Source organism: Muscardinus avellanarius (assembly GCF_963383645.1).
Source record: "Muscardinus avellanarius genome assembly, chromosome: 1".
NCBI classification, from domain to species: domain Eukaryota; kingdom Metazoa; phylum Chordata; class Mammalia; order Rodentia; family Gliridae; genus Muscardinus; species Muscardinus avellanarius.
Genome location: NC_137786.1, coordinates 227,137,539 through 227,153,619, shown reverse-complemented (window position 1 = coordinate 227,153,619; position 16,081 = coordinate 227,137,539). Strand labels below are relative to the sequence as shown.

At 54.1% G+C, this 16,081-nt stretch overlaps 1 protein-coding gene across 1 annotated transcript; it reads right to left on the bottom strand.

The window, feature by feature from the left end:
- Positions 1-2,982: 2,982 nt before the first annotated feature.
- Positions 2,983-13,601, bottom strand: TMEM109 (transmembrane protein 109; the record flags this gene model as incomplete). The annotated part of the gene is made up of 4 exons (XM_080715096.1): positions 2,983-3,374; positions 4,305-4,407; positions 5,948-6,195; positions 13,577-13,601. 4 exons carry the CDS (start codon positions 13,599-13,601, stop codon positions 2,983-2,985), a joined length of 768 nt encoding a protein of 255 aa, XP_080571222.1.
- Positions 13,602-16,081: the final 2,480 nt, after the last annotated feature.

The window sequence follows — 16,081 nt, the reverse complement described above, 5'->3', positions numbered from 1 at the left end:
CGCACACCCTGCCCGCCGCCGGGGGACGAGGCTGGCGGCTCAGGTGGCCGCGGTCCAGTCCGGCATCTCCCGCGCCCGCTCCGCGCCGGCCTCGCTGGCCGGCTGGGTCCCCGCCGCCCGCCCCGCGGCTGCAGTTCCCAGACAATGGAGCGGGAGCAGTGGGTGGGAGGGAGCGGAGCACAGCACATGGGCTGCCCCCTCCGTCCTGCCGGGTCCTAGTGCCCCGCAGATCCTGAGCCAGAGCGCCCCCGTGCAGAGGTGGGGCGGGCGCCGCTTCCCGGGAGGCTCCCCGGGACTGGCCGCCCCCGTCCGGAGGTGCGGGGTGGGTCCCGTTGACTTCCTCGTGGAAGCTCCAGCCCAAGGTGGGAAAAGCCACCTCCTCTGCCTCCCCGGCCCGCCGCGTCTCACCTGTAAAGGCAAGACGCCCGAATCGGATCCAGAATTCAGGCACAAAGGTGAACAGAGCTGCAGGGACATAGAAGGCGAGCTGGCAAACGGGCCGGGTGACTACCACCCGGGCCTGTCCTGACGGAGCCCTGGGCCTCCCGTGGAGGAAGGGCTCCGGGCACCGGCAGCAGCTCGCGTCCTGGCCCAGCCCCACCCCAGGGAGAGGCGACCCAGGGGCAGGGAGTGTGGGTCCAGTGCTTCAGGAGTCCTGACCGGCCTGGCTCGCCCTGCGGTGTTGGGAGAGGCTGGGCAGGAGGTCGGGCAGCAACGTTTTCATCCCTTGCATGTTAAAACGAAAAAAAGAAAAATTCTGGGCCCTCCACAATGTGACTGACCTACCTAGGAACCCAGATAAGAACTGTGCCTGGTGGGGCGGAAGCCTGGCAGGCAAATTTCCTCCAGAACACCCCCGGCCTGCAACATACCAGCAGCCAAGGAGGGGGGCACCTATCTCACACACACACACCTCCCCAGCCCGGGAGGAGGGCACCCACCTGGACACACACACACCTCCCCAACCCGGGAGGAGGGCACCCCCCTCGACACACCTCCCCAGCCTGGGAGGAGGGCACCCACCTAGACACACACACACCTCCCCAGCCTGGGAGGAGGGCACCCACCTGGACACACACACACCTCCCCAGCCTGGGAGGAGGGCACCCACCTGGACACACATACACCTCCCCAGCCTGGAAGGAGGGCACCCACCTGGACACACACACACACACACACACACACCTCCCCAGCCTGGGAGGAGGGCACCCACCTGGACACACACACACCTCCCCAGCCCGGGAGGAGGGCACCCACCTGGACACACACACACACACACACACACACACCTCCCCAGCCTGGGAGGAGGGCACCCACCTGGACACACACACACCTCCCCAGCCCGGGAGGAGGGCACCCACCTGGACACACACACACACACACACACACCTCCCCAGCCTGGGAGGAGGGCACCCACCTGGACACACACACACCTCCCCAGCCTGGGAGGAGGGCACCCACCTGGACACACACACACCTCCCCAGCCTGGGAGGAGGGCACCCACCTGGACACACACACACCTCCCCAGCCTGGGAGGAGGGCACCCACCTGGACACACACACACCTCCCCAGCCTGGGAGGAGGGCACCCACCTGGACACACATACACCTCCCCAGCCTGGGAGGAGGGCACCCACCTGGACACACACACACACACACACACACACACACACACACACACACCTCTTCAACAGTGCCAGCCAGGTCCTGCAAGGCTGGCATGGGTGCGCACTCTTTCCTCGTTCTCCTGCAAGGGTACCTGACACCAGCCTGCTGCCCCCCTTCTTCTAGTAGCTTCCCACTGCCCCAAGAGGAAGAAGTCGGGAAGGCTGAGAATACCACCGAAACCCATTTGGCAGTAGAGGGAGACATCCAAGCAATCTAGACTTTGAGTAAATACATTTTATTCAGAATAAGATAATAAAATAGCGTGCACTTTATTTAAAACCAACCAAGCACAGATAAAAATATATATCACTGCAGCCATGATTCCACATCAAACTTCAAAGTAAGAACCGGGCACTTATTCTTCACATCATGTGTCAGGCCCGGCAGAGGGTACCTACTTCCACCAGGGCCTCAGAAGAAGTGCCCCTAACTGCCAAGAGCGCGTGCCCTGGTGGAGAGGGCTCGAGGCTGGCCCACACCGTCCCACCTGTCCCTGCAGAACAGGGGGTGAGGGCTGCTCTGGTGTCTTCCCAGCTGCCGGGCAGGGCGCTGATCCGCACCTGCTCCTAGTGGCAGACCAGGAAGCGGGCCCTCCTGCCTCCTCTGGAACCCCCACAGGGCATCTGACCACAGGGCCCGCCCTGCAGGCACAAGCCTGCAAGGCAGCAGACAACTCCTGCTGCGGCTGAAGGGGAATCACGCCCGGAGAGACTGCTCTCTTCTGGACACAAAGCAGCCAGGACACACTATATACAGTGGGCAGCGGCAAGCAGAGGGCCCTGTGCTGGGATTAAGGCACTTGTAACAGACTCCCACAGGTCTCCGTTCATACTCGGGCCCCATGCCCTGCCCTCCCCACTGCCAAGGAGGCGGCAGAAGCGGGCCTTGGGGGACTGGTTTGAGTGCAGGGCTGGAAGGAGCTGGGGCTTGGCCAAGCAGCAGCTGCAGAAGCCAGGAGGGCTGGAGCCCTGGGAAGCCAGGCAGCAGCAAGGGGAGCAGGAGTCACGGGAGACAGAGGCCGGGGCGCTGGCTGAGCGCAGATGCAGGAGCTGGAGTGGAGGCCCTCAACCTGCCGGGCTGAGCCAGGCTGGGAGCAGAGAAAGGGTTAAGAGAGCCAACCCCAGACAGAGAGAAGCAGGCAGAGGACCAGTGGGGCCGGTCCTCCTCCTCTCAGCTAGGGGCTGGGGCTGGGACAAAGGTCCTGAAGGTTCAGATGCAGGGCAAGAACAGGGTGGGGGCGGCAAGGAGGGCTGTGCGGCCCAGAAGCAGCTCAGCTCTTTGGTATGGTGGAGGTGGCCGTGTGGGGCGTCCTGGTCACTCTTCCTCCACGCTGCGGGGTCCCTTGGCTGCGCGCCTCTGCCGCCAACGCAGCTCTTCCACCTGGCGCTCCAGCCCTCTCACCTTGGCTTCCAGCTGGACGCCGGAGGCCCTGGAGCCTGTGAGCCGGCTCAGCAGGGCGTAGAGGGTGAGCAGGGCCAGGAGGAGCAGGGCCCGGGTGGAAGGGTCAGGCACTGACCTCACGAGGGCCACGAAGCCAGCCAGGAAGAGGACGAGCTTCAGGCCCCCCAGGATCCGCCCTAGCACGGCCAAGACCAAGCCGAGGAGCAGGGACAGCAGCCAGTAGGTGACCAGGGCCGCGGCCCCCCACAGCAGGAAGGTCTGGACCTGGCTGGGGCTGAGTTTCAGGCCCTGGGTGAGGTGATCGCCTGGAAGGGAAAGCCAGAGTCAGCTCCGGGGACAGTGGTGAGGGCGGGGAGGGACTAGAACCAGACAGGTGGGAGAGGCCACAACCCTTTACAAAGAAGTAACACATCTTAAAGAAGCAACACATCTCGAGGGCGTGGTGGCGCACGCTTTGTAATCCCTGTGCTTGGGAGGAGGAGACAGGAGGATCGAGCAGGTTCGTAGTCAGCCTCGCTGGCTTAAGAGACCCTGTTTCCAAATAAATAAAAAATATAAAATAGGTCTGGGAGTGTAGCCCGGAGGTAGAAGGGCTTCCAGGAACCCCAGTACCACCAAAAAACAAACAAACAAACAAAACAAAAAAAAAACACCTCTCTCTCACTCCTTTTTTTGTTTTGTTTTTTTGGTGGCTCTGGGGACTGATCCCAAGGCCACCTGCATGCTAGGCAAGTGCTCTACCACTGAACTACATCCCTGGCCCTTTTTATTTTATTTTGAGATGGGTCTGGCCAAGTTGTCCAGCTGGCCTCAAGCCAGGCTTGCGATCCTCCTGTCTCAGTATCCCAGTATCTGGACTGGTGGGATACTGGTGTACCACCACGACTAGTCAAGGAACAATCTGTTCTCTCACAAAGACATGGGTCTGAACTTCAGCTGTCTCTGGCTGTGAGACCCTGGATAGACCACTTCCCTTGCTCAGCCTCCATTTCACTGATCAAGTGGGACCGATTCCAGCTGCCTCGGCGGGCTGGGGTTCGTGGGAAGCGAGCTGCTACAGCTCAGCACAATGCCGGACACAGAGTAAACGCCCGGCTGGCAGCGCGGCAGCCGCTACCTGCTCTTGCGCCTCTCAAGCGGGGAAGTGTCCGGCAGCTGGGGAGGCCTCGCTCGCTCCCACAGGGCAGGAGGCGCCTGCCAAGTGCTAGTTGACCAGCCAGTTCTCCGCCACTCACCTTCCATCCCCAGGGCGTTCAGCAACTGAGCGGCAATCCCAGACAGGGCGAAGAAGGCCACGGAGATGGCCGAAGAGATGGCCCATACCACCTGCGACAGAGTCTGTGGAGGGAGGCCGGGGGAGCAGAGCCGTTATTAAGGAGACCCCTCTCCTCCAGGCCTGGTCACCACGGCCCAGCAAGGCCTGCAGGGACGTGCCCGGCCTGTTTCTCAGTCATGTCAGGCCTGTGTCAAAAGTCTGGGGGTCCTGGGCCAGGCTGGGGGGACCCTTCCACATCCACCTCCCAGGGCCATTTCCCCTTCCCCTGGGAACCAGGACACCTGGGACCTGATTCCACTGACTTGTTGGGGCGCTCTGGAGGTAGGAGGAGGTATAATCGCGAGTGAGTGGGAGGGATCATCAAATCCCTTAGGTAGCTGCCCTAGGAAACGGGAGTCCTTCAAGCCTCCCAGGGAGTCACAAAGATGCGTGAGAAAACACCTAGAAGGGTTAGGGCATTTCAATAAAAAGGAAATCTACCAGCTACACTACATTATGGATTTTATAAGTGACTGTCTCAGGCCTTCAGCATGATCTATCTAAAGTATGTGACACCCGTTGGGCATTAGACACGTGTCTGTAATCCCAGTTCTTTGGAGGCCAAGCCAGGAGGATGGCAGGTTTGAGGCTAGCCTTAGCAACCTATCAAGATCCTGTTTTGAGGTAAAAAAATAAAAAGGGGCTTGGGGTAGAATTTGGAGGTAGAATGTCCCTGAGTTCAATCCCTAGTATCACACACAAAAAAGTATATATGACAAGCCAGGCATGGTGGCCCATGCTTGCAATCCTAGTACTTGGGAGGCTGCGACAGAAGAATCGCCAGTTTGCACCCAGCTTCAGCTGCTTAGTGAGGCTCTCTGCAACTCAGTGAGACCCTGTTTCAAAATAAAAGAATAAACGATAGGGCTGGGGTATATCTCCGAGCTATAATGCCCCTGGGTTCCATCTCCAGAACTGGGGAAAAAAAAAGTATATGACACCATGCTTAGGATGCCACTGGGTAGAAGAGACAGCCCTTCCTTAAACCCATAACTGCCCCCCCCCCTTTACTTGTACAGGCAAAGAAATGGATTCAGGTCTTGCTATTTTGCCAGTTCAAGACTCTAGGTCAAAGCTGGGCATGGTGGCACACTTGTAATCCCAGTATTTGTGAGGCTGAGACAGAAGGATCACAGGTTTGAGGACGGTCTCGGCAAACAGAGAACTTTCATTAACCTAGTAAGACCCTGTTTCAAAAATAAAAGTAAAATAGGAGTGTAGCTCAGCGGTAGAGTGCCCCGGGTTCAATCCCCAGTGCCCTCTCACACAAAAAGACTCTAGGTCAGACTTAAACCAAAGTCAGACTCTGTAGCCCCCAACATTTCCCAGCCTTCCTGGAAAGAGCCGGAAGGGGTCAGGGAAAGACAGGGGTGGGACCAAGGGCACCGCATAGAATGAAACCACGAGGAAGCAAAAGGCAGGTGTGTCTGGCTGCTACCTGTGGAACTTGGGGTTCTCAAAACGAGGGATTATGACAGAGGCTGTGGCCCCAAGATGCAGTGCTCATTAGCACCTCTTCTCTTTCCTTGATGTGCAGAGCCACAGTGGGACAGCCTTCCTTACCTCTGAAACCACGTGCATGCTCTCCGGCCCCACCCAGGAATCCAGAGTCCCCCGCAGAGACCGCCCAATCTGGGTCAAGACATCAACTGAGGCCTCCTTCCTCTGCTGGCCTGGTGGTGCGAAGTCTCGGTGGGACTGTGACGAAGCCGAGTGGAGGAGGAGGAGGAGGGCCACCAGAACCAGCGAGATGGCTTTAAACGCATGTCTGCTCCATGGTGTGCTGCTGCCTGAGCCTGCCATGGCTGGGTCTGCCAGGAGGGAAGCGCAGGGCGGTCAGACTTGGCAGACAACCCACCTCCCAGCGCTGATCTGCCCCACACCCTCCTCCATCCCGCCTCCAGCAGGGACCCCAGCTAAAGCAACAAGAGCTGTTCACGGGGAAAGGACGACCTGGGATCGCAACTTAAGCCGGGGACAACTGTCTGATTCATGGGATCCTTTTTTGCTTTCTTTACCACCTGTGTATTAATAAGCCAGAAAGTATTACGCAATGCCTGAATTGCTTTCTCTAAGGTTTGTTCCAGTTCTAAAAACCTGAAGGCCTGTCTGTGTCTTAGGTGTTATAGGTATAATAAAAGAAGTGTGAGACTTTAAGGCTTTATCCCAAGGAGCTTATAATCTACTTCAGATAAAGCTGATATAAGACAACTTAAAAATAGCACACAAGTAGGACTGCGACCATACAGTGTAAAAAAGAGTGCTCCGTGTGTGCTCAAACACAAGGGACTGGACGGGTGCCTGCTCTGGAGGACCATCACCACCTTGTGGTGGCTGTTATCTTCCTGGCCCTTCTTGGTACAGAAGAGATGATACCGAGACCCAAGATCGCTGAAGCAGAAGGACCAGGATCTGAACCCAGGCTGCTGCTTCCAACTCCCAGCTCACTGGTATCCAGCGGGTCCCACCAGGCTGCTCAGCGGAATCGCCGGAGAGTGTCTGAGACTGATGCCGTGTGCCAAGCCCAGTGCTTCTGACGTCACTGTCTGGGCCTGGCCTTGGACAAAAGCTCCCCAGAGGGTACCGCTGAGAACTGCTCTGGGGGGGGGGACCAGCCTCTGTTTCTCCTACACTTGCATTCAACAATCAACACAGAAGACTTTTCTGGGGTTAGCTTTGTTTTTGTTTTTAGTGGTACTGGGGATGGAACCCAGGGGCTTTCTAACTCTGGGCTATACTCCCAGACCTGTTTTTATATTTTATTGGAAACAGTCTCACTAAGTTGCTGAGAGCCTCACTAAGTAGCTGAGGCTGGCTTTGAACCTGTGCGATCCTCCTGTCTCAGCCTCCCAAGTACTGGGATTACAAGCGTGAGCCACCACGCCCGGCTCCAGTTGGTTATTTCAGCATATACACCAAACAAGCAATCCATTCTGCAGAGGACATCAACTGGGAGCCCTCTCACTCAACTCCATCCAGGCCCTGTCTACCTCTGAAGCAGCGTCACTGTCCACGTGTTGAGGGCTCAGTCCCCATGGCAGCGGCCACTTGGCATGTTGTCCTTTGCAAGGGCTCTTCTCTTCTCCCCTCCCTTTGCCTGGCTTTCTAAGTTCCAAAGAGAAGCTGCACCTAAATGATTATGGTGTGCACTGCGAAATACCCCTTCTTTAGATCTACAGAACACAACACAATTGGTGATCTCCAGAGCCCATCAGAATACGTAACACTCCTTCTTATTCTTTAATTCTGTGCATTAACTAACACGAGGCAGGTAAGTTGTTATGATGCTGAGCTTGCAGAGAGATAATGTCTACCTAATGAACTACGAAGCCGGGCGAGGTAGTTTATATGCCCGTAATCTCAGTACTAGGGAGACTAAGACAGGAGGATCACAGGTGTGAAGCCAGCCTCAGCAACCTGGCCAGACACTCAGCAACCTAGTGAGAGTCTGTTTCCAAATAAAAAACAGAAATAGGCTGGAGGTGTTGCTCACAGAATAACCCTGGGTTGAATCACACACACACACACACACACACACACACACACACACACACACACACACACACTGGTCTCCAGTGCAATGGAAGTTGAGAAAGGAGGACCACAGGTTCAAAACTAGCCTTAGTAATGTAGCGAGGCTCTCAGCAAGCTAGCAAGACCATTTAAAAACAACAACAAAAATAATAAAATTAAATGGGCTGGGGGTTTGGAGGTAGAATGTCCCCGGGTTCAAGCCCCAGTACCCCTCCCCAAAAAATCCCACAGGACACTGATAAATACCAGATGAAATGGCGGGTAGGACAAGGCAGGGCGCAGGGAAGTTCCACACCTCTCCAAACGCACCACTCTCCAGGTGTCGGGCTGGCAAGAAGCCCTCTAACCCCTGTCCTTCCTGGGTTTCCATAGAAATTTCATGTCAGGCACAGTGGTGCACACCTATAATCCCAGGATTTGGGAGCGGAGACAGGAGGATCACAGGTTTGAGGCCTGCCTCAGTCAGCAACTTGGAAAGATCCTTGGCAACTTGGCAAGACCCTGTTTCAAAATTTAAAAAATAAAAAATGAGCCGGGCGTGATGGCGCACGCCTGTAATCCCCGCGCTTGGGAGGCTGAAACAGGAGGATCACACAGGTTCGAAGCCAGCCTCAGATACTGAGTGAGGCTCTCGGCAACTTAGTGAGACCCTGTTTCCAAATAAAATACAAAATAGGTCTGGGAGTGTAGCCCGGAGGTAGAAAGCCTCTGGGTCCCACCCCCAGTACCACCAAAAAAATAATAAATAAATAAATAAATAATAATAAAAAATGAAAAGAGATGGGGGCATGGGAGTGTAACTCAGAGGAAAATGCCCCTGGGTTCAATTTCCAGTACAAGAAAAAAAGTTTCATTATGTAGGGCCTTTCAACCAATCACTGGCCAATCAATCCTCAAGGATCCTCCTCCCCAGAGGCTGGGGCTGAAAGCGCCTGTCCTGGACGCATGCACGTGGCTGGCTCCCCTAGCACTGAGACCCACAGCCTATGGTTAGCTAGGGAACTTTCCACAAATGGCCTCCTTATTTTCACATACATCCTCTGCAGATGTTGCAGAAAGCAAGGCCAGAAGACCAATTTTTTTTTTTTTTTTTTTTGCGGGTCTGGGGATGGAACCCAGGGGCATTTGACCTCCAAGCTACACCCCCAGCCCTATTTTTTATTCTTTATTTTGAAACAGGGTCTCACTGAGTTGCAGAGGGCCTCACTAAGTAGCTGAGGCTGTCCTCGAACTGTGATCCTCCTGTCTCAGCCTCCCGAATGCTGGGATTACAAGCGTGCAGCACCATGCCTGCCTAAGACCAAATGTTTTAATCAAAGATACTCTTACTGCACTGTGACTTAGAAAATGCAAGGGCCACAAGAGCTCTGAGCCAGGAAGTACAGACAAAAACCAAAATATCACAACCACTGATGCAGAATGACTTCAACTCCCACCCCCTAAATAGCAAGGCTTAAAGAATAACCATGAGCCGGCCGTGGTGGCGCACGCTTGTAATCTCAGCATTCGGGAGGCTGAGGCCGGAGGATCACGGTTCGAAGACAACCTCGGCTACTTAGTGAGGCCCTCTGCAACTTAGTGAGACCCTGTTTCGAAATAAAGAATAAAATTAGGGCAGGGGGTGTAGCTCGGAGGTCAAATGCCTCTGGGTTCCATCCCCAGACCCAAAGAAAAAAACAAAACAAAACAAAAAAGAATAACGTATGAGAAGCGTGATCCTTAACAAGAAGCTACCAGCTGGCTAGTTTAGCTATGCACTACTTATCTCATTTAATCTCACAACTGCCTGTCGGTAGAAATTGCTATTATCCCCCAATGGAGGCAGGGAGAAAGCAAGCCAACTGGGACGTCAGTCCAAGTGCATCTGACACCAGGCCCTTTGCACACACTCCTCTGTTCTCGTCTCCAACTGGAGTCTCAGAAGTGATTTGGAAAGTCATACAATGGATTATTCAATAAACTTGGCACCTACCCGTCATCTCAGTCTATCCTGGAAACTCACCTAAGAACTCTGTGCTCTGATCTTGCCTGGAACGTGAAGCCATAGACAAGTTAAGACCCAACCGACTTAGTGAATCAGGGGAGGATCAGCCAAGAAACAGTGTTTGTAGGTTCACCTTCTATTTGCCACCATGCTTGAGAAGTATCAAATAGCACCCACAAATCCCGTTTTTGAGGCTCAGAAGTGAACCTGTAGCTCCAGGGAGTTCGCATGATTCAGATCGCATGATCAGAGGCCAAGACAAGCCTCTAAGGTCGAAGCAGCCTCTAAGGTCGAAGTGTTTGCAGTTACCACGGCACTCAGGGAGTTGGCCAGGAATCTGGAGCCACTGGGGTAGACAGGGAAGAAAAGGGTGTTCCCATTCTTGCTTAATGCTAGGGAGACGGCTCCAAAATAAGGCTTCTAAAAATACTCCCTTCTGGGTACCTTCTGGCCCAGAAGTGGCTACCCTAAGTCCCTCCCGAGGCCTGCAAGGGTCAAGCAGGACTGCAAAACACAGAATTCGGATGGAAGGGCCTCAGGGTGGGAAAGCTTTCTACTCTTGTTGGCAAAAATCAAGAACCAGATGGTGCCTGCCTGCCAGTGGTCAGGAAGGCATGGGCCGGTTCCTGAGCTATCTGGGTCACAACCATGTTGGGGACTTGAAGAGCAGGGCTGCTATCTTGGTGTGGGTCCTATATCCAAGGACCTTCACCAGGAGGCGTCGGATGTCAGGGTGACGTGAGCTCTTCCTCCCGCGGCAGCCTGCCGTGTTGTGCCAGTCTCCACTTCCAAGTCGCCATCTGCCCCGGGCCGGGGAATCTTGAAATACACTCTCTACGGTAGAGCCAGAACGGCCCTTCCAGGTGAGCCTCTGACCTGCACCAGAAACCACATCTAACAGGATTCTGGAATATGCCATTTGAGATAATGAGTGCAGATGGCTGGCCCGTCCAGCTCTTAAAGGTGTTTTTTGTTTATTTGTTTTGTTTTTTGTGGTACTGGGGATGGAACCCAGAGACATTCTACCTCCGAGCTACAGCCCCAGCCCAATTTTTTATTCTTTAATTTGAAGCAGGGTCTCACTGCACTGCAAAGGGCCTCACTAAGTAGCTGAGGCTAGCCTCGAACCGGGATCCTCCTGTCTCAGCCTCTCAAATACTGGGATTTCAGCTGTGTGCCACCATGCCCGGCTAAAGTTGTTTTCCTTAAAGGGACTCCCTTTCATTTCTTCCAGGTTAAGGTCAGACAGTATGAATCTGACCTACACCAGTATGCTTCCTCACTTCAGTCCAATCAAGTGCTTTGAATAAAGAAAGAAGCCATGCTAATCAAGATCTGAAGTAGTCTCGACCTGAGAAGTAGAAACACATCAAACATTTTTTTTTACCTCCTTCAATGCCTAACCTCAAATAGTAAGCAGTCAACAATAAGTGACTACATATATACACACACATTTATAAAAATTGAACCAGGGCCGGGCATGGTGGCACACGCTTGTAATCCCAGAATTCAGGAGGCTGAGACCGGAGGATCATGGTTTGCAGGCAGCCTCAGCTACTTAGTGAGGCCCTCCGCAACTTATTGAGACCCTGTTTCAAAATAAAGAATAAAAAATAGGGCTGGGTGTGTAGCTCAGAGGTAGAACATCCCTGGGTTCCATCCCCAGAACTGGAAAAAAAAAAAAAAAAAACTGAACAAGGTATAGTGCCACATGCCTGTAAATGTCTGTAATCCCAGAACTTGGGAGGCTGAGAAAGGAGGACTGCAGGTTTGAGGTCAGCCTCAGCAACTTAGCAAGTCCCTCTTGCAGCAAGACCCTGTTTCAAAATAAAAAATAAAATAGGGAGCCAGGCATGGTGGCACATGCCTGTAAATCCCAGTACTTCATAGGCCGAGACAGGAGGATAACAGATTCTCGACCAGCCTCAGCTACTCAGTGAGGACCTCTGTTTCAAAATAAATGAGACCCTGTTTCAAAATAAAAAATGGGGCTGGGGGTGTAGCTTGGAGGTAGAATACTCCTGGATTCAATCCCCAGTATTGAAAAAATATATACATTACTACTCCCTCCATTTCAGTCAAAAAAGTATGGCTTAGAGAGGTCATGCGACTTCTCCAAGATCACACAACGGAAATGGGCTTTGCCTCCAGAAGCCAGGATCTCAGTCCCACACCTCCACACTGCCTGGGTAAGTCACTACCTTTGTCCACAAAGAATTTAAGGTTCAGTCAAGTATCAACGGGCTCAAAGTGAGAGGACACGCAGAACTGCCCGAGGAGACCACACACCAGATGACCCGCCTGCTGGGCTTCCATGCTCTTATCCTAGGAGGTAAGTAGGACTGTAAAAGAGAGGACAAGACCTGCCATTTCTTTTCAGGCAGCTGCCGTATGGCTGAGGCAGGGCCAGAAGTCAGATGGGTAGGGTGGGGCGGTCAGCACACCCTCTGCCAGGGCTCACTCCTTCCTCTTCTTCGCTAAAATGCTATGAATCACGGCACCCACGAGGGGCAGCCGACCTGCTGCCCTCTGCTGGCCCATCCCTGCTCACAGCTGCACCTACGGAGCAGAGGTACTCAACTCTGCTGCCTAGCTGAACTTAACAGCCTGGCAGCCTGTTAAGTAAGGATGTCTGCCCCACCCAAACCTATTCACTCACTCTCCAGAGAGCTCAGCCTTTTGTTTTAAAGCTCCCCAGGGATTCCTGAAGCACAGCTAGACAGCTGCCTTAAATGACCAGAAGTCCAGGGAAGTCTAGGCAAACCCCCCACGGTGTAGCCGGGGCACAAAGGACTCTAGTCTTCTGGCCTAGGCTCAATTCTTTCACCAGCTAGAAGCTGCTACCTTTATGCCTGTTACTTAACCTATCAAGTTGCAGGCTCCTCGAATGTAAAACAGGGTGAAACCTGGTTAAGAGTTGCTGCAAGGACTTCAGATGTTTCCAAAAGTGTTTGGTAAACATCTATAGAATGTGTGGGGCACAAATTGCCAATACACGGCTCACTACCTTGTAGCATAATGTAGGCCTCCCAGCCTCCCAGTCTCACTTGACATTGAACTTTTCTTGGAATCCCCAGCGCCTAACACAGATCGATGACTAATGAATGCCTGTTGAGTATCAGAGACCCTCCGGGAAGCCATGCGGGTAACACATAGACTGGGAGAGGTTATTTTAATAGTTGATCCAATATACAGCAGCCACTCGAGAAGCACAGCTGATTGAAGGGAAGATGCTAAACACAGCGAAGCCACCGAGGAGAATAAAGTCAGTGTCCTGGCAGGTCCGGGGCAGCCCCCGCTAAACCCGACAGCTGCTGCCCAGCAACTGTTTGGGGGCAGGGCGACACAAGGGGCAGCTTCCAGCGGCGCCGCGCCCTCCCCTGGGCCCAGCCTCCCGGAGACAGGGTGTCAGTGGCATGTGCTATTTCGAACAGCGCGTCCCCTGCCAAGCGCTGCACGGTGGCATGGGGGCAAAGGATGTGACGCGGCTCATGAGTTCGGGGTACCCAGAAGGATCCGAACCCAGGCCGCGGGAGGCCGGGCCACGGGGTGGGGGTCGCGGCGCGGGGTCCAGTACTGGCCTCGGCCCGGCATCGCAGCTGCTCGGCCTCCACCGGACCTTTGAGCAGCGCTCCAACCCTCTTCTCCCAGGAAATGCAGGCCTCCCGGGTTACCTAGTAACGACGCCCCCGGTTGCATAGCAACAAGGATCCGGGTCCCCAGTTTGTCCCGCCAGCCCCTCGACACCCGACCCCTCCCCACTCGGGGTCGCAGGCCTCGCAGCTCCACCCTGGTCCCGCCCCGAGGGCCGCCGCCTCCGGCCCCGCGTGCAGCGCCCACCCCCAATCCCCGATCTCGGCCCGCACTCACCGGGTCCGCCACCGCTACCCTTCACGTGCGACTTCGCTAAAACGCGCCACCAAATCCGCGCCTCAACTCCCGGGCGTTGGTTTACCGTGTGCGCATGCGCAAGGCGGGAGGCGCCCAAGACGGCCGGGTCCGGAGCGCGCGCCGAGTACGCATGCGCCGCGCCCGCGCCGCCCCTCCCCTCCCCGGCGCGCTCCCGCGAGCTGGGGGCGGAAGTCACCGGCGGGAAAGCGGGAAGACGCGGCCCTGGCTGGCTGCAGAGCCGGCCGGCTGGGTCTAGGGAGCGGGAGTGGAGTCGGCCTCCCTCGGCCGCCACTCAGCCTGGAGGACAACGTGGTTCTCCAGCCACAAATATCCTCCCCCCCCCTCCCGGGTCATTGTGGGAAATGTAGTTCTAGCACGGGGCGCTCGAGAGCACCTGGTCTTTTAAAGAAATTTTATTAGGCGCTAAAAGGGCACAAAGGGAAAATTAAGAGCAATTAGCGGCACCTTATGTTGGGGAACAGCAACTGCTCCCGCAGGGAGCGAATCGCCCCTGGGCGCTGCAGACGGCTCCAGAAAGTTCCGACGGGCCCAATCTCTGCCTTACCACGGCAGCATTTTGAGAAGGAAGGCTGGGGATGGGGATGAGGTCGACTGGTTTAGGATCCTTGCTTTATGATCCTGGGCACTTCGTTTCGTTTCTCTGGGTGGGCCTCAGTTGCTTGACTTTAAAAGAACTGTAAAGATACCAAAAATATCACCTCACAGTAGGTATGAAGTTTCAATGAAGTTAATGAGAGCAAAAAAAAAAAAAAATTGTTTTTTCAAGTTGTTGCCTGAATGCTTGTGTGTATGTGTATGTATGAGAAGGAGTGTGGGAGAGAGAAAGACAGAGACAAAGATAAGTTGATTCGGGGTATTGAACTCACAGGCATTCTACCTCCAAGTTATACCTCCAGCCCTTTTTAAAGGTTTGAAACAAGGTCACATTAGGTTGCTGAGTCTTGCTAAGTTGCCGAAACTGGTCTTGAACCTGTGATCCTTATGTCTCAGCCTCCCAAGCACTGGGATCACAGGTGTGCCTTGCCACCATGCTCAAGCCAAATGAGTCTTAAAATCATCATTGGCTGCCAAAGGGATGTTAAAACTATTCCTCATTGGGAGGCTGAGACAGGAGGATCGCACAGGTTCAAAGCCAGCCTCGGCTACTTAGTGAGGCTCTCAGCAACTTAGTGAGACCCTGTTTCCAAATAAAGTATAAAATAGGGCTGGGAGTATAGCCGACAGGTAGAGAGCCTCTGGGTTCCACCGCCAGTACCACCCAAAAAATATATATATTCCTCAAACTGGGCCTACTGGAAGTAATCTCAGTACTTGGGAGGCTTAAACAGGAAGATTGCAGGTTTGAGGCTAGCCTCAGCCACTTAGACCCTGAATCTCAAATAAATAAATTCAACCCCCAACACACACACACAAAAAAAATCCTCACACCCAAACTCTTTCCCTCACTTGTGCCCTTGAGCTAGCCTCCCAATTCAGCACTCTTCCCAGACTAGGTCTAGGAAGGCAGTTGGTGGCTCCCAATCTGTCACCTCACCCAGTTATTTCTTTCGGGTATTTATCACATTCATCCATCTTCATCTGGGCTCTGACCATTTCTGCCTCTCAGCTACAAGTCTTTCTTCACCAACCGGTGGAGGCAGAGTCCTGGACCTTATCTTCCAGCATTTCATAAAGTCAGGACATCACCTCTGCTTGTGAGGTCGTTTCTGATTCCAATTTCAGGTTGTGTCCAGATGGTAGAAAAGATGTGGGGAGGTTTTGTTTGTTTTTCTCCCACCTGTGATCTCTTGGTTGTACACATCTTTTGGAAGATTAACATAGGGCCAAAAGGCGGGGTAAAGTTCATCCGATCACCTAATCTCTAGTCAATTCTTTGTGTTGGCAACTCCTGGGACTCACTAGCCTGACTAATCCCCCGTCATTCATCCTTCAGGTGACAGCTGAATCTCCCTGGGAAACAGCCTCCTCTGGGTTTTTGGCCAATGTGTCCTCATACTTGCCAAGCAGCAACTGCAGCCTTGGCCTGGGGAGCAAGGCACAGAGTTCCTTCCTCAGGGACGCACTGACACTTATGCACCTCTCTCTTCCCCCTCAAGGTTTCTTGTTGTCTCCAGAACTAATTACCCTTGATGATAACCCCAAAGTATGGTCCTTTGGCATACGGAGTCCTCTGAACTGAAGACAATTGGAAGGCCTCCACGCAGGCCCTGACCTTCTCCAGGCCCTCTTGTCTCTCGCCCCTTCTCCTCCCGCACCTACTGTTTTCT